The sequence below is a fragment of the Dunckerocampus dactyliophorus genome, chromosome 3 (genome assembly GCF_027744805.1).
Source record: "Dunckerocampus dactyliophorus isolate RoL2022-P2 chromosome 3, RoL_Ddac_1.1, whole genome shotgun sequence".
NCBI classification, from domain to species: Eukaryota; Metazoa; Chordata; class Actinopteri; order Syngnathiformes; family Syngnathidae; genus Dunckerocampus; species Dunckerocampus dactyliophorus.
The window spans coordinates 12,931,289-12,950,288 of record NC_072821.1 but is presented as its reverse complement, the minus strand read 5'-3'; the positions used below and the strand labels follow the sequence as shown (position 1 = coordinate 12,950,288).

At 39.8% G+C, this 19,000-nt stretch overlaps 1 protein-coding gene across 2 annotated transcripts in view; it reads left to right on the top strand.

Annotated features, from left to right (window-relative positions):
* myo1ea (myosin IEa) overlaps nt 1–19,000 on the top strand; it is a 58,141-nt gene that overhangs the window by 18,604 nt on the left and 20,537 nt on the right. For both annotated transcript variants that reach the window (XM_054769854.1, XM_054769853.1), the window contains exons 3-14: nt 2,112–2,201; nt 4,176–4,270; nt 8,790–8,877; nt 11,552–11,641; nt 12,386–12,517; nt 13,944–14,078; nt 14,189–14,321; nt 15,208–15,404; nt 15,506–15,586; nt 16,070–16,156; nt 16,243–16,326; nt 18,406–18,573. In XM_054769854.1, the coding sequence (XP_054625829.1) occupies nt 2,112–2,201; nt 4,176–4,270; nt 8,790–8,877; nt 11,552–11,641; nt 12,386–12,517; nt 13,944–14,078; nt 14,189–14,321; nt 15,208–15,404; nt 15,506–15,586; nt 16,070–16,156; nt 16,243–16,326; nt 18,406–18,573 (1,380 nt within the window). The remainder of the gene's footprint in view (nt 1–2,111; nt 2,202–4,175; nt 4,271–8,789; nt 8,878–11,551; nt 11,642–12,385; nt 12,518–13,943; nt 14,079–14,188; nt 14,322–15,207; nt 15,405–15,505; nt 15,587–16,069; nt 16,157–16,242; nt 16,327–18,405; nt 18,574–19,000) is intronic.

Below are 19,000 nucleotides of genomic sequence, written 5' to 3'. Positions count from 1 at the left end.
ATTTCACTCAAACCAGTCAGATGGACATGTGTAGGATTGTTTGCCCTGGCAAAGGTCTACTCTCTGAGTTCCATCGGAGTTGTTATTGTACATTTTCCAGAAATGACATTGTTAAGGCCTCCATTTGGCCGTAACATGCAGTTGGGGTGATAGCATCACCTGTGGCGTTGTAATGCACTTAACAGCCTGTGAATATTTAATACCATAACTTTTGGAGCAATTATTCTGGTTTAGCTTTAAATGCTGAACTCAGAGCAGTGTACATTGCATAATTTAGAAGATTTTAAACAAGGAAATCCAAATCCACGTACTATTTGATGGCAGTGTTTGGGTGTGATGAACTGCTGGCAGCTTCAGGCTTTTTCACAGGCAGGATTTACTGTAGATGGGCCAGCAAACAGCAGTGACTGGGAGGCCTCCCTGTCAGCAATGCTGCAGGTCACTGTTGGCCTGCCACAATAGCAGCTTTATTTGTCACCAGCAGCGCTTTGGCTGCAGGGTGTAAAATGTCACAACGGTGTTACGTGCTCAGCCTAGTCTCAGTCATCTGTAACAACCAGGAACTTAGTTTGAATAGTCCACAGCAGAAAAGTCTCATAATGTCTCGAACAGCTCTTACTCAATAACAGAGCTACCAGACTGTTCAGTTGGCATAAACACAGTCAACTTGAAGTAAAAAAAGAAAAGGATATGACATTTCTTAGCTGCTAGTGATGGAAATTTCAGCTCTTTTTACAGAGACGGTTCTTTTGGCTCGGCTCACTCGGCTCCCTCAACTCCCAAATAGCTCCTCAGATTTTTTTTTTGTCTTAAATTAATTTATTACTAAATTATTTATATTGTGTAAAATGAATTACTAATGTAAAAAATACATGATATGAAATGTTTATTATTTAAATGGATTTATTTATACTTCAAAAAGTACAAAAACAAAGACCCTTCTCAATAGGCAAATTAGGTCAAAATAGGTAAAATCTCTATTTTGACCTAATTTGCCTATTGAGAAGGGTCTTTGTTTTTGTACTTTTTTTGAAAATAGGTAAAAAAATGTAAAATAAAAATAGGTAAAATCTCGCCACACGGTGGTCTAGTGGTTAGCACGTTGTCCAACACAGTAACAGCTTGGACATTGGGAAGACCTGGGTTCGATTTTCCCCTGGGCATTTCTGTGTGGAGTTTGCATGTTCTCCCCGTGTGCGCGTGGGTTTTCTCCGGGTACTCCGGTTTCCTCCCACATTCCAAAAAACATGCAGGTGAGGTTAATTGGCGACTCTAAATTGCCCATAGGTATGAATGTGAGTGTGAATGGTTGTTTGTCTATATGTGCCCTGCCATTGGCTGGCGACCAGTCCAGGGTGTACCCCGCCTGTCGCCCGAAGTCAGCTGGGATAGGCTCCAGCATGCCCCCGCGACCCTAATGAGGAAGAAGCGGTATAGAAAATGGATGGATGGAAGGTAAAATCTCTTGATGCAAATTTCTCATGAACAAATTGGCTCTACGAGCACCACAGCGTGTTTAACCCCGCCCCTCCCCCTGCTCAGTGTGGACACAGACACGCCACCACACATCTTGACTCAATGACATTCGCCTTTAACAGAAAAAAAAAAGACGAGGAAAAAACTAATTGGCTCCCAACGACGCGACTCGGTTCCTGTTGTTCATTCCAAAGAGCTGGTTCTTAGAGCCGATTCGTTCGTGACCGACACATTAGCTGCTCGACAGTTGTTTGATAAATCTTCTTCATTGATCACCATTATTTTCATATTAGCATCATAACTCCTCTGTTGCCCAACTTTTGTGAGACGTTTTTTTTCCTCTTGTGTCACTGCTGCACCTCTCCGGTGTGAGTGACAGGAAGAGAAGCTCTGACTGGTTGGGGAAGTAGTCGTGTAGCACCACCTGTTTGAATGTATAAATCTGTGGACCTGAATATAAGCATGATTATCTTTGAGAGGCAGATTTTTTGATGCAACCCTTGTGTTGGAAGTCAAAAGATTGTGCAGTTGAACCTGATTGAATAATGCCTACACCTATTCAGATATACTTTTAATGTGGCTGTTTCTCCATGATTTGTCTTCGATTTGTGGTCTTTAACTAATGCCCTCATCAGACATACATTGGCCCTGTGCTCATCTCCGTCAACCCCTTTAAGCAGATGCCGTACTTCGGGGAAAAAGAAGTTGAGATGTATCAAGGCGCAGTAAGTAGGATTTTGTCTTTTAAGTCCAAGTACTCAGAGCTTTCAAGATGTTACCGTCTACAGAGAAAAGAACTGGGTTGCATTCAGTGCGATCTTTCCAGCTGGCGGTTGCAGATGTTGCCTGTCAGAAACTGGACCCGAGCAACAGGAAGGCTTGGCAGTGCTGTCATAGAACTGTGTGTTCAAGCCAGCCCGCTTGTCCCCTGAGCCAAGAGCACACTTCTATACTGACTAGCCTCTTAAATAAATACTCAAGTAGCACACAGATAAGCTTACTGCTTACTGCATCAGCAATTGTATTTATGGTCAGACAAAATCACCCTCTGCTCAATGGGTGGGCAACAACGGATGTGATCCCAATCTGCCCTTTGAATGTGCCTGTGCAAACTGAATGTTAGAAAAATATTAATCATCCATCAACATTTTACTCTCAGGTTTTGTAGCGAGTGCAATATAAAGAGAATAAAGTCTGTAATAAAGTCTGCATTCATGAGGAGTATATTGTTGAGTTTTTATCATGCCAGGAATGAGCTAATTCTGCACTAATGCTGTGCATTTTGTCTGTAAAATAAATCAACATAAGTCCCAGTAAAACAAATTACATGTGCAGCCTTTTGTCATCAAAAGGCGAGGTGCATTCAGTGGCACTCCGAACATCACAAGGTCTTAATTAAGCGTGTATGTGTGGCCTGAATAAACAAAGACAAAAGAAAAACAGTAAGTGAATATTCTTATCAATAGATTAACTCTTACTGCTGAAGTATTGCTGCATTTAAGTTTGCTCGGAAATCCCAGAAAATACATTTACACTCAACATAGTGTATTCAACTTAAATAACTACGTGGTGTCCTTGAACACAACCCCTCATGGCTCATAATAACACGGTTAAAGTGTGATTCAAATGTTCTGCTTCTATTAAGGAGACTAGTGTTAGGCAAATAAATTTTCAGACATGTGTGGTATCTTTTAGCGTGATTTAAATTTTAAACTCATTTGGAACTGTTAATACAAATATATAAAATTGTGTAAATAGATAAAATTGTGTCCTGTCATGTATCTTTTTGTTCATAAAATAAAGTAAAGTAAAAAGAAATATTTCACACTAAGTTACAAATGGTGATTAATCATGATTCATTTGAAAACTGATTGATTACAGTTTTAATAATTTGACAGCACTAATTTCAACTTTAGTCAAATTTTTTTCTTTATGATTTTGTTCTTCTAATATTTTGTCTTTATTTTTGTAAAATGACTGCTCTTTTTTTGCATTTTTGCTGCTGTTTTTTTTTTATTTATTTATTTTTTTTAAGTTTTCTAGTTTATAATTGTATTCTTAGAATGCGCCATGGGCCAATAAAAAAACAGCCGCAGGCCGCAAATGGCCCCCGGCCGCACTTTGGACACCCCTGTATTAACATTAGAGCTATTCAACTAAATTGTTCAGGAGAACACATTTTTCTAAAGAAAAACACAAAGGGGGGGGAAGCATTTAACACCTTCAAGAGTGATGATAAAGCCACTAACATAGATGGTCTTTTTAACACGGGAGCCAGTTACTTAAAGATACTGTAGATGACTGCTGCTGATTTGAGGACTACTGCAAAAATGCTCAACATTCTTTTCATGTATTTTTTTTTTTTTATCCTTTGTGGGATTTTGCCTTTTTTTTTGTATGTGTAAATGGAGTAGATTAACTGGCCTGATGTCATCTGTGGACCAGAGTTGGCCGCCATTGGAGTAGGGTGCTTTAGATTATCAGTTGTTGTTGAAATTACATGGGAGGGGAAAAAAACTGATGTGGGATTCAAGTTCTAAAAGAGTGGAAACAACAGTGTTATTAGTGTGTTTTCAATTTGCTTTTGGACAGTAGCAAAAGTTGACAACACAATAAGATAAATTTTCATTTATTTATAATTTATCGAGTACATAATGCTTGAATAAATCTCTTTTGTAATATTCTATTCCTCCCATCAGGCCCAGTATGAGAACCCTCCTCACATCTATGCCCTGGCAGACAACATGTACAGAAACATGATGATTGACCGAGAAAACCAGTGTGTCATCATTAGGTAAGAATAGTCCATCAGTGAAGGCGTGTGACACCCAAAATACCACACAAGGAGATTGGAATTATCAGTAGGGTCCACACTTAATATCAAGCAGGCTAACCTGTTCGGAAAAAAACTGGAGATGATAATCTGTGCCAATTGATGTGTAAGGTGATATGTCAGCAGGTGATGATGATAATAGACGATGGGTGCATGAGAACAAACCCAACAGGTTCCTCCACATCATTTGGTAAAGGCACCTGAACACAAATGACTTATTTTTTTTCCCCATCATGTCTCTTGTCATGGTTGTTGCAAAGAAACACACACTAACTGCAGCCGTGCACATGTACAGTAACTTGAAGATATGTGCAGTTATATTTCGGCGTCCAGATTGAAATAACAGGAAGGGCACCTGCGTGATTCCTTCCTCAGCACTGATGTTTGAAGGGAGTTTTTCCACTTCGTTCTATGCAGCAGTTTGTTGTTTCTGGACAAAGTTGTGCTGAGAGGAGTGTTGTGTCATGATCGGGCCTTTTATCTGATGGTTCAGTCACCTGACCGCCATGATTCCTATAGTGCTTACTTCATGATGAATGATTCCTGCTTCAGCACTTTAGCCTGTTGTTTGCACAGTGAGCACTTGCCATTTCAGTTTCCCACATAAAGGCACTGAGGTGGATTATGCGATGGACTAAATCAGCAAACAAAAGCAGGGAAGTGGTGTTACGATGAGGCCAACACAAAAGGCTGCTGTGAACTGCTGGCCTGGCAGTGTGGTCAGTACTGGCATGTGTTCTGCATTTTTACCATTTACTTGTGGAATTAGCAATATAATGGAAATTTAGCAGTATTGGGACTATCCTGTGCTAGCTCCCAGCATGCATGACACAAGTGTGTATGAAGCATGTTGCCATGTCACGGGAACAACAGCTCCTTCAATCTCCAGTGGAACAGGCTTGTGTGGTTCTTAGTTTCAATTCAATGAGCTCATTTCCAGACACTGCTCTGCTTTTCATTTCATAACACTGCATTATTTTAAAGTCTGCCAACTACACGTTGGCATGCTCTCAACTGCCACAGCTTTATTTTTTAGTTATGTACACGTGCTGATGGGGGGGAATAATCTTTTTCCTAAATCTGAAATTCCCTCACATTGTCATACGTAAATATAGTTCATTTTTAAGAAGGAAACAGGAATTACAAATTTAGTAAGACGCTGACAATAATAGCCATACATTTACTGTACAACATTTGGTATCCCTAATACACAGCAGTGTCAACTAGTTTGGATGCATCCAGGTTTTGCAATCATTAGACAAATGGTCAATGACTTGCAAGCAACTTGTTCCTAAGTCCCACCAATGCCCCTCCAAAGATGTTTTACTTGATGGTAAAACTTGCTCAGATTATACAGACACGGGCCTGTCACTCCCCTAAAGGTGTTTAACTGAATCACCACATCATTTGGTAAACGCCATGAAGTCACAGTTGGTATTTGTAGAGCGCATTGAGCTGTGTGAGAAATTTCAAGTCAGTCTGACTAATAGGCTCAAACTAATAGCAATTAAATAACAGTGTCACCATGTGGCATATTTTACAGAGAAATAACAGCAATTTTAACCGTTTAGAGTACAGCAGTTCAGGAGTAGAAGGGTTAACTTCCACAAACAAATACAGTCACTGCCAGTGTCACTCAAAACTGGAAATTCTTATCTTTTTAAAGGACTGGAATTTTGTATTGTATCTCCTTAGATTTTGCAGGTATACCTTATGTTGTGACCGAGACGGTATGGCTGTTATATTGTCAGGGAATACTATGATTGTCACCAGAATTTTACTTCCTGTTTCCTTCCAATTTTTTTTCTTTTAAGACTTTAATATTTTGGATTACGATGATCAATATCATTGTGTGGATTTGTAATCAAAACCAAGTTGCTCTAAGCCCAGTTTCAAACGTTTAACATGCTTTCATTTACACTATAGATTGTTCTGATTTCATATGATGCCAGATTTATCCAAGAGTCAAGAATTTGTCTTTGACTGTATTCCATTATTATCAACATCATTTCAAGGCTGCACACTTCTATGAGGAAGCAAATTGCTGACGTTCCTCTTCCGAGTTGATGTCAGTAATGATTAATGGAAGTTAATAGTTAACTTATGTCTGATGTTTGGTTGATAAATCTGCAGACGGTAAATACTGCAGCTGACCCCCACAGCGCTGATACTCATGTGCTTAAAAATAGAAGACAGACACAAAAACTCACATGCATCACGTCTTGTTGTTGCGTGAGCACTTAACAGCATGTAGCGTGGAGGCCTCTGTCCAAACGGTGGAGGTTCTGGACTATTGGGGGAGGGTTAATAGAAGAGTGGCTCCCATGACTTCCTCTGGCCGCCGCTAACAGGCTGCAGCTGTGTTTCTCACACAGCATTTACCGAGCCAACTCTACTTTAAGGCGCAGGAGAAAAAACATCAGTCCTCCGCTGCCAAGCCACATGCATCCAAATAAGTATGACCTGAAAGTCAAGGAGGGAAAGCAGAGCGTAGGGTGTGGGAATTGAGATGAATGCTACGTGTGCCTTCAACAAGATTAACATGCAGTCGCCTGTCCCACAAGTTCTCCATGTATTTTCTTTTACGGATGCAACACGCATGTTGGTATCATGGTTATACATACAGTTATACAGTCAAACCTCTAAAGTCAAGCACAATATATTGCAGGACACCAGTTGACTTCCAATTTGTTTGGATTTTGAACCTTTTTTCCATAGGTCATCCATAAAGAGTAATAATCTATTCCAAGGTCAAACTGTTGTGATTTTGTGACCTTTGTTTACTATACAATTTTAAAGTGTTTCTCACTTGTCACACAAGTGGGGCTGCATGAGTCTGCAAAATATGTCCCCTGGAACGTTTTTTTTTTTTTTTTACACACACACCATGTTCAGGGCCATGTACTTTCACGCCTCAGTCACACACTGGCGGTGATAATCTACATCTGTAGCCACAGCTGCCCTGGGGTAGTCTGACGGAAGGTGTGGCTAACAATTCGTGCCTACGGCCTCTCCGACCACCACCAAACATTCATTGACATTCATACACCAGTGTGGGCAGTACTGGAGGCAAGGTAGGTGAAATGTCTTGCCCAGTGACTGGGTGGAGGGAGCGAGGATTGAACCGCCAACCTTCAGGTGTCTGGATGACCTGCTCTGCCATTATTATTGGACTTTTTCTAACATTCCTAATGGGAGGTCCTGGAAGGGCAGGTGACTGGGAATTTTTGTAGAAATGAATAGACAAAATAATCCATAAAGTCCAAAAAACATGATCGCTCGCTCTGCAATACATTCATGCACATAATAATGACAAGACAAAAAAACAGTCACTTACTGCGATCGCTTCTCCCACAAGTTGGTGAATTACAGCCAAACACGCCTCATTGGCCAAGGCTCAACAGGGGACGAGCAGAGTGAGGGGGAAGTCCCGGCCGTCATGCTAATGACAGTGCAGCGCAGCATGAATGCTTGTAAAAACATTGCAGCATGTGTTTGTGATGCAGCTCCTTTCGTAAAATATTACACAATTGTTGATATTTAGAAATTAAATTAGACTGCATGTTATAGTGTGAATCGAGATTGCAATTTTTGTTCCATTTTTGTTCAACCAAGTGTACAAAAACGGCAAAACACCAAAACATCTTAACTTTGATAACAAGTGATGATTGCAAAAAAGCTAAAGAAAAAGCAAGTTGTTCATTTGATGCTCGCTGAACTGAGGTCACAATTTATTGACAGCGCTTTCAAGTCTGACATTATGTACATCTTTTGTGTCATTTACGAATAAATGTGACTTGACTTCAATGTGTTTAACTTTCTGCTGTAATTTTGGGGAATTTATTACGAAATCCAAGACTCTTATGTTGAGCAACAACTCTTTCTTTCTCTAATGAAACATTACGATAATTAACAATTGTCACTGTGAGTTGCAACAGGGAAATTTTCTCCAGCACAAAACAGGAACTAAATGTCCAAAAACACAAAAAATCCTGAACTGGAAAAACAAGTACAGTACAAGCCTGTCCCACAAATTCTGTATATATTTTCTTTTAAGGATGCAACATGCATGTTGGTATCATGGTTATACATACAGTTATACAGTCAAACCTCTAAAGTCAAGCACAATACATTGCAGGACACCGGTTGACTTCCAATTTGTTTGGATTTCTTTCTCTAATGAAACATTAAGATAATTTACGATTGTCGCTGTGAGTTAAGTGCAGCAGGGAAATTTTCTCCAGCACAAAACAGGAACTAATTGTCCAAAACCACAAAAAGTCCTGAACCGGGCAAACAAGTACAAGCAGAACTGTGACAAAAAGAGAAGCGCTTGCACATAAGCACTGCTTAAAAAATAGAAGCCAACAATGGAGCTTTCTATCAATATTGAACACTATTTAATACCCAGTACATCAAATAAACATGATTAAGAAACTAGTACGCAAATGTAATGTTTTTTTGTCTTTTTTTTTTTTAGTGGCGAGAGTGGAGCCGGTAAGACTGTGGCAGCCAAATACATCATGGGATACATCTCCAGAGTGTCAGGAGGCGGACCCAGGGTGCAGGCAAGGCCATTTTTTTGATCAATGGGAATATGTATGTAACAGGTGCCAGCCAGTGTGGCTGTGCGGATGTACAGTACCTTGGTAAACCTCACTCTCGGACACCTTAAAGTGTCGTGCTTGACATGGAGTTGACAGTCCGAGCTTTTAGCGGGACAGTGGGACAGCGGGACAACTCTCAACTCTCATTCTGCAAGACCTTCGTACGAGTCCAGGACAGGGCTGAACCAATGTACTTTTCTCCCAGCGGCTAATATGACAGGAATGATGTAAATGCAAGTTTTTCCACATTAAAACCTTTTTTCTGTCTGTACTTCATGGGTGCCCAAAATGCGGCCCACAGGCCGTTACATGCAATCTTTTATTAACCTGTGGCATATAAGGAGAATTAGGCCCAGACTGAAAATGCATCACACTGATGCTAACGCTTTGTCGTCTTTACCACAAAGTCATGTGTTTTGTTTCTTAGTTTAATGTTTTTAACTGCGTGACATATTTTTTTTTAAAGTTGTAATATTATAAAAAACACAAAACAATGGATAAAGTTGTAATTTTACAAAATTAGTCTCCAGAAAAGTTACAATGTTACCAGAATAAAATAAAATGATTAAAATAAAGTCATAATTACCGTAAGAAACTTTACTTAAGTAGTTGGAAAAATAAAAACAACAACAGCAGCAGAAATAGAAAAAACAGCTGTAAATTTACGAGAATAAAGTCCAAATAATCAGAGAAAAAAGCTGTATTCTCACAAGAAAAATGTTACAATTTTATGAGAATAAACTTGTAATATTATGTGGAAAAACAATGTCATTTTAGTAGCATAGAGTTTACATATTAAAGAAAAAAATATAATAATATTATGTATATTATATATAATAATACAATACAATACAATATAATACATAAAATATTATGAGAAACAAAACAAAATGAAGTCCTAATTTTTTTAAATTTAAGTTGTGGAAAAAGTTATAATATTACAGGAATAAAGTTAAAATATTATGGGAATACAGTCACAATATTAGGACAAGAACATTTACAATGATACGGTGTTCCCTCATTTATCGCGGGACATGCTGTAGGTTCCCAAAATAGCCTGCAATAAGTGAAATCTGCGAAGTAGCCAATTGTTTTGTAATTATTTTTTTTTTTTACAATTATTAAATATGTTTTAAGGCTGTAAAACCCCTCACCATACATTTTATACACTTTTCTCAGAGAGGCTATAACATTTTCTAACATTTTCTCTTGTTTAAACATTCTCAAAAAAGTTTAAAAATTCAGCGAATCCGCAAAATGTGAACCGCGATACAGCGAGGGAACACATCCATCCATCCGTGCATCCATCCATTTTCTATGCAGCTTATCCTCACTAGGGTCACGGGTATGCTGGGGCCTATCCCAGCTGACTTCGGAGGAGAGACTGGGTACACCCTGGACTTGTCGCACATATAAACAAGCAACCATTCACACTTACGGAGAATTTAGAGTCACCAATTAACCTAACATGCATGTTTTTGGAACGTGGGAGGAAACTGGAGTACCCGGAGAAAACCCACGCACGCACGGGGAGAAAGATGCAAACTCCACACAGAGATACCCAATGGAAATTCAAACCCTTATCTTCCAGATCTCCTAACTGTGTGGCCAACAGGCTAACCACTCAGCCACCGTGCCGCCTGCAGTTTTTTCATGAAATGTATATTACAAAATATCAAAATGGCCCATGCTTCCTGTCATTTTTTAGTTTTTGCTTAAATGATACGATGACTATTCAAACGTAAGTCTTCAAGTCAAAATACTTTTATCTGCTTTGTTTGTACTTTATTTTCTATGCAAGTCAGAGCTCCTTAATATAATCCACCCTCTCTAGACATCTGTCACGCCCCCAAATAAGATGTCCTGTCTTCACTCGATAAAAATCTAAATGTGATGAGGAAATGCCTGCACTGCAGTGTCAGTGGGATAACGTTTGTATGTTCAATACACTTTTTCCATGAAAGAACTGTCTTTCGGGTTTCAGATTGAGATGTTGCATTATGCTGCAAAACTGCACAATGGATTACAGAGCCTCGTTTCCACTAGGCAGTACAGTTCAATTCAGTCCAATTTGATACAGTAAATCTGATGTGGTTTGTGTTTCCACTGCGGGGTGAGCCACAACTTAACCCACCAATGAATTCAACACAGAGGAGGAATGTTACACAGTAAACAAAAGACAACAATGAATTCAGGCGTTTTGTGTTCTTCCCATTCTGTTCCCATTGACTGGGCCACAGGTTGTCTTACGCCACCTTTTTTGGTACCGTAACACTGCTGTTTACTCTCTTAGGAAAGGTTGCCAAAAAGTAGCTAAAACAATTGTCCTTCTTGGTGGAAGCAAGGAAATATTTATGATTAAGTGCTAATCTAACCGTGTTAATCTTCTGTGGGACAGGCTGGAGTAAAAAGATTCTTTTATAAAGCAACTACCAGTCTGTCCTTTCAATCTCATGTGTTGTGGAAAGATGTCCTCCAGATTTTTTGTGCGTTTATACAATAATGTTTGAGAGGAAAGTTCCAGAGTCACGCTCACGAGCGAGGGTGTGAAGAATGTGCTGTACTGATGGGATGGGCTCTGCCGTGTTGTGCGAGATGTCGCTCACTGTACATGTCCCTCTGTGTGTCCTCACAGCACGTCAAAGACATTATCCTGCAGTCCAACCCGCTGCTCGAGGCCTTTGGCAACGCCAAGACTGTGAGGAACAACAACTCCAGTAGATTTGTAAGAAGACTTCACAATATCTCACACACATCTTATTGAGAAGAATTAGTTTTACTTTACTGTCAACCGTTACTCTTAATTATTAATATATATTATTATAAAAGCCATCTATAAACTATATATTACACAGCTTTATCATTTTTGATAAAAATTGCTAAAAAAAATTAAAAACACGCAATGTACTTCAACGTAACCTTTTATGCATGTTGAAAATAAAACTATTAGCATTACCTGAAAGTCAATTTCAAATACTGCACGCAAAACGAGACATTTTTTACACTCTTTGCGCAAAACTATAAACCTCAAGCCTGTTTGACAAAAGGCGCTGAACTTTTTTAAGAGTAAACTGGTGCGGTTTAGTTAATAGTTAAATTGCAACACAATAGTTGGGTAAGTGAAGTCCAGTTTTGGAGAAATCATATTTATTTTGGCTCCAACAACCAACTTTTTGAGGTGGCGTCCTTGGATAAATCATGTCTCTGTTCTCCGTCAGTTCTAGCACACTCACTTTTAAAGCGACTGGAAAAGATATTACATTACTTCCCTGTCTGGTGAGGAAGACAAAATGGCAGTAAAAGGTTCATAAAGAAAGACACACACACACACACACACACACACACACACACACATCACGCTTTACAGACACACAGCAGCACAGCAGCACATCTGAGCCCACAGCTCCTGTCTGTAAACTCCACGCATCCCACCCCACTGATGAAATCGTCTCTCTCTGTGATCCATCAGGGGAAATACTTTGAGATCCAGTTCAGCAACGGTGGTGAACCAGACGGAGGGAAAATCTCCAACTTCCTTCTGGAGAAGTCACGTGTCGTCATGAGGAATCCTGGCGAGAGGAGTTTCCATATATTCTATCAGGTGGGGGCTATTTTGAAACTGGACTGCACAATGAGGAAACAATTGGCTCACCAACGGGGCCTGAGAGGGGAAATCAGGCTATGCTCAACTTGATGTACGCTATTGTGTTAAGACACGCCTCTTAATGATTGACTTGATTTGATCAACTTTATTTATAAACCACTTTAGCAACAACCACAGTTGAAACAAATAAAGTAAACAAACAAAATCAAAGTATCATGCTGAATCAAGGAGAGAAAGTAGGAGTTAAAAATGGACAATGGCAATTATTAATTAATGATGAATCAATTAGTGGTTGCACCTGACACCCTCCATCCATCTATCTTCTATGCCGCTTATCCTCACTAGGGTCACGGGGGTATGCTGGAGCCTATCCCAGCTGACCTTGGGCGAGAGGCGGGGTACACCCTGGACTGGTCGCCAGCCAATCGCAGGGCACATATAGACAAACAATCATTCACTCTCACATTCATACCTATGGACAATTTAGAGTCACCAGTTAACCTAACATGCATGTTATTGGAATGTGGGAGGAAACCAGAGTACTCCGAGAAAACCCATGCACGCATGGGGAGAACATGGAAACTCCACACAGAGATGCCCAATGGAGATTTGAACCCAGATCTTTCAGATCTCCTGCCTACGTGGCCAACATGGACCTGACACCATGCAACATACATTTTCATCTTACTGAGGCATGATAGATATTTGTACGCTTCCAACTTGTGTGAAGAGTTTTGGGAAGGTCCTTTTCTTTTTCCAGTGCGCCAGTTCCAAGGACACAAAGCAAGGTCCATTCAGGCAGTCTTGTATGCAAGTGTCCTCATACTTTTGTCCAAATATATCCAAAAACATCTTTTGATTGTCATAGTACCTAATGTATTGTCCCAAATATAACACAACCCCGAATATAAGGCAACCTCTCTTTTTTTATGAATTTTTTAAAATGAATTTATTTATTTTTATTTGACTTTATGTATTTAAAAAAATAACAAAAACCCCAAATAAAAGATGATTGCAAAAAGGAAAAAAATGTGTTTTATATATTTGGTAGGTCACACTTTACAATAAGGTACACAAAAATACAGTGGATGCTGAGGACGTAATGAAGAGCTAATGAGGAACTAATGACTAAGGCACATAAATTTAGACTAGTTACTGAGGAACTAATGAGTAGAGTAGTTATGGAGGAACTAAGGCTCATAAATTTAAAGTAGTAACTGAAGAAGTAATTGAGTAAGAACGATTGAGTAACTAATGAGTAGTGGTTAGGGCTAGGTAGGTTCGTTACTCATTAACTACTGTAATTTTGTGTACCTTACTGTAAAGTGTTACCATTAGTTTTTTTCCATGCAAAGAGGAGCATCTAAGAGAATTGAATGCAGATGTGAACTGGTATAGGAATTACTGTATGTTGTGTGTGCAGCTGATTGAAGGAGCCAGTGGCGAGCAGAAGAGTAGCCTGGGAATCACAACGTTGGATTATTACACTTACCTCAACCAGTCCGGGTCCTACAAAGTGGAGGACATTAATGACAAAAATGATTTCCAGGAGACCATGGTACACTTGTTCCCTCTCATCGCTTTTACCAGCTTTTTTTATGCAAGTGTATTTGTGACAGCAAGTGTATCCACCAGTAAAAGGTAATTGTTTCCTCTGTGTGTCCTCAGCATGCCATGGAAGTGATCGGCATCTCAGACGCGGACCGTGCCATGGTGCTTCAGATTGTGGCCGGGGTCCTGCACGTTGGCAACATCAGCTTCAAGGAGTCTGGCAACTACGCTGCTGTGGAGAGTGAAGAGTGTAAGTGGCCTCACCTTACACTCACAGTGTAGGGTGCCTACTTTTCTGTTTGATTTTCAGTCTCCGTGCCACTGTCCAACCAGCTGCCACTTTGAATAATAAAAAGCTTCCATGGTGCAACTTGAGGTCCAATCAGCAGCACCTAACACAAAAGATGACTTTTGCACATGCTCCAAGCTAGCCTGTAGACTCTGTTCCCCACCCCACAGTCCCAAAAAGAGAACTACTGCTGTGGACTGACGCATTCCCAGACACAGTCAATGTGCCGACCTGAGGGCCATTTCCTTTTAGGGGAAGTGAGTCACGTTAATAAGACAGGGAGGGGCTCTCAGGGGACAGCATCAACGCCAAGTTGGGGCGAATGATCTGCTATGTGCTCACACTTTTTTTAGCAGCTTGTATTCAGCACTTATTTTTCATGACTTATATTCTTTCAGTTGCATAATCACCAAAAATGCCAGTGTTTGCCAACCTTGCAAACACTGACATCATCAGAAATGTTTTCTGGTTTGCAGTACAGAATGGAGACAGAGCAGTCACTGCTTTGCAAAGGTTACAATGTACTTCTATTTGCACTCCTGGTCTCCTTGCAGTTTGGGATAACCAATTTTCCATTTCGTATGGTGGTGCCTCACATGCAGGAGGCTCTGGGGCCAGTACTGATCTATGTGGAGTTTGTATGCTTCCAGCGTGTGCGTCCTTAGTCAAAAACATGCATGTTAGGTTAATAAAGGCTGCAAATTGTCCATAGGTGTGAATGGTTGTTTTGTTAATGAGTCCTGTGATAGGCTGGTGACCAGCTCATGGTGTACCCCGCCTCACAGCAAATGTATTTGACTAGAAAAAGGTAGAAAACAAATTAATACATTTTACATTTCTCTTACAGTTCTGGCATTCCCTGCCTTTTTGCTGGGAATCGACCAGAACCGTCTGAAGGAGAAGCTGACCAGTCGGAAGATGGACAGCAAATGGGGGAGCACCCACGAGTCTATTGATGTGACCTTGAACGTGGAGCAGGCGTGTTACACAAGGGACGCCCTCTCCAAAGCACTGCACTCACGTGTTTTTGACTACTTGGTTGAGGTATGGTATACAGTAGAGGTAGACGCAATCCTAATGATCATGTGACTACACTCACTGTAAGTATGAAACAGAGCTTTAATTGAACTGAATTGTGTTCTCAGTCCATCAACAAAGCCATGGTGAAGGAACAACAGGAGTTGAATATTGGCGTCTTGGACATTTACGGTTTTGAGATTTTCCAAGTAAGTGTTTGACAAGCTGACCCAGAGTGTACATTAAACAGTTCTTAACTTTGAACGTTTAAAGAGATTAAACACGGAGGATAAGCCTTAAATTCTCAACAATGCGGATTGCGTCTCATCCCCTGATTGAAAGAGCAGATGCCAACATGTACGTCTAATCTGATTATGTGTTTGTATAGTTTGCATCACGGGGTTGTTCTTGCACTACTTTGGATTCCTCATAAGAAGTCAACATTGGAGTCTGTGCATAAATAAAAGCAATGCCGACAGTTAGAAGGTTCTCTCAGAAAAGGTCATCATGCAGGAAGATGCAGACGAGCAGCACACAGAAGGCTCGACCCAAAGCCCATTGTGATGTGAATGACACAATGCGGCCCTTCCTCTGATAGCTTATAGCTCCCACTAAAAACAAAGCCCGCTGAGCTCAGAGGATATCCGTCCTCAGCTGCCTTTTATTAACCATATTGTGTCCCTCCTCTTTAGAAAAACGGCTTTGAGCAGTTCTGCATCAACTTTGTGAATGAAAAATTGCAGCAAATATTCATTGAGTTGACTTTAAAGGCAGAGCAGGTGACGTTCTTCTGCACTATTTATACTTTGTCTTGTATTTTCAACCTCCTTATGATGATTTCTATTTTCTTTGCATGCATTTGTAGGAGGAGTACGTTCAGGAGGGCATCAAGTGGACTCCCATTGAGTACTTCAATAACAAGATTGTCTGCGACCTCATCGAAAGCAAAGTAAATTATAAATGATATGCAGCCAGCAAATACTGTAGAATTGTCATCAAATTAGAGAATGGGATCCAATACAAGAATTTAGCTTTCATAAAGATAATAATGCTCAAGTTGTAGTGACAAGTTGGCTGTTTCATATGCCAAAATATTAGAAACCCTTCTCAGTATTGATTCAGTGCAGCTCTATGCCACTCCAAACCAGTGTCATTTAAAGCTGTCGCTAGGATTGTTTATTAAAAAAAAACACTAAAAATAACCTTTGTTATCTTTGTATAAGCAGTCTTTCTTTCAGTCTTAGTGTTGTACAGAGTTCAGATCCAACCTGCGCCACACATTTTAAAACAGGGCTTTTGTGTATGCGGAACAAATTATGGATAAATACATTCATCATCATACTATCGTACTATTTTTTTTTACGGTTAACTGTATTGTTTTAAATAAAATAGTAATAGGAACATAACATTGTTAGAAATGCCAGGGTTTGTTTCTCTTTCTGTCTGTAATGTAATAAGGCTTGTGCATTTTCAAGCTAACTAGTGCGTGATTAACGTGATTCATGGAGGGCTTTTTGTACCAAAATCAAATAAAAATCAAAAGAAACTAGATAATTAAAATAGAACTCAAGTCAAATGTTAAGTAATTTGTAACGTATCAGGTCCGTTAAGTAGTTACCTTTTGAAATATATTCTAAACTAAAACATTTTCCAAATGATTTCATTCATGATACATTTAACGACATGTGTATATTGAATGGAATGTCAAATTATTTATTTTACTTTGATTACAGTTGTATTTATTTATTTGCCTAAGCCCAAGAAAAAAATTAATTGAACAAAAAAAACAACAAAAGCTGGAAAAATAGAGACCCCTGTCCTAAAGGGCACAACCGGGCGAACGATTTTTTGGCTGTGCGATTTTTGCCGTTCTCCAAATCACTGGATTTTTTTATTTGCTTTATTTGTTTTTTTTTGTGCGGAACGTAGTTGTGGTGACCATGGAGGAGTAAGATCTCGACACGCATGTAGGACGTACGAAATATCTGAAAGTGCGTTGGCAGTGCTACTTATGTGTGTGGGGTGCACGTGTGGCGCACAACACACAAAGGAGTCTGCAAGTGCAAAACATGAAAAAAAATTGACATTTTGTCCAAACCTGACACCAGCAAAATGTACAAAAGACCCACGTTAGCTGTACGGACGAGGCACCAAGTGCGTAAGTTTGTCTTGCAACTTGAAAAAGAACATAAGTGCCCGGAGAGTTTGTTTGGCAGGACAAAGAACCTCCAGTCTGCAGCTCGAAAATCAGCACGTCACACAGACTCCCATCGTGTGTTTGTTGGTTTTTTTTTCCACGTAGACCGACCGTTGGAGCCCATATGACCGGTTGTGACCTAGACTTAAGCCAAGTGAAAAGTGCCATAAAATGCAACATAAATGAAACCTTAAATAATTAAATAACTTTAAACATCATAAATCATTTTAAAAGCCATGAAAAATGTTTCTCGATGATGAAATAAATAATTTGGAAATTGTTTTAAAATATAAAAATATAAAATAATTCACAATGTGATTAATTCATACTTTAATTATCTTTTTATTTTGGCTTTATATTTAATTTTGGCACAAAAAAATCTCCAAAAAGTCTCACTGAGATGTTTAATCCATTGAACAAGTGCTTTAAAACAAAAAAAACAAAAAAAACTGGTCCCGCCTGAAAGGAGGCAAAGATATCCATATCAGCGCCTTATTCCTCAGCTGTTGCTTTTAACAAGACACTTCTGTTAGTGGACAGACTTTAGTGTTGAGACTGTTGGCTCAAACAGAACAGTGTGTGACCACTGAGATCCACATTGCTCTACTTTTAAAGCACTTCTTTATGGTCAGATAATAATAAAACAATGAGACTTTGGAGGCCATTAATCATCAACCTCTAATGGTACTTTTTAGGGCTGGAGCTTATCATTGGCTTGTTTAGGTTAACCAAACAGCCATGAAAGTAGTCTTTGGCAGTAGTCAAAAAACTGCCTGTGACAGGTTTACAGAGTGCGTCACAAGTCACTGTCCCGCCCCCCCGTCTTCCCAGAATCCTCCTGGCATCATGAGCATCCTGGACGACGTGTGTGCCACCATGCACGCAGTAGGCGAGGGGGCAGACCAGACCATGCTGCAGAAGCTGCGGGTTCAGATCAACACTCATGAGCACTTCAACAGCTGGAACCAAGGCTTTATCATCCACCACTATGCTGGCAAGGTTGGTCAGTCTTTCGCCACAAGCACTACACCAGCTGGACAATTTATTAGGTACACTCCGTTGGCCTGTATCAATGTGGTTGGAGTTTGCCGTGATGTACAATTGCACTGTTACTAATATTCTGGTCACCTTATTCATGGTGTAGTTGTACACCACAATAATGAATACACATCATTAAAGGTCCCATATTATGCAGTACTCCAACAACTTTACAAAAGTCTCAGAGGGCGCACAATGGTGTATTGGAAGCGTTGGCCAAAATCTAGTCTTGACACTGGAATTTAGCCATTTTAATAAGCCCTGCTTGTGTGTCTGTAGCATTAATGCTAATGAGGTGTGTTTGACAGGTGTGTCTCCAAGAAGCACTATTGTTCACTATATCCACTTTGTACACATACACTAACACTACATTTCTCCAATGTAATAG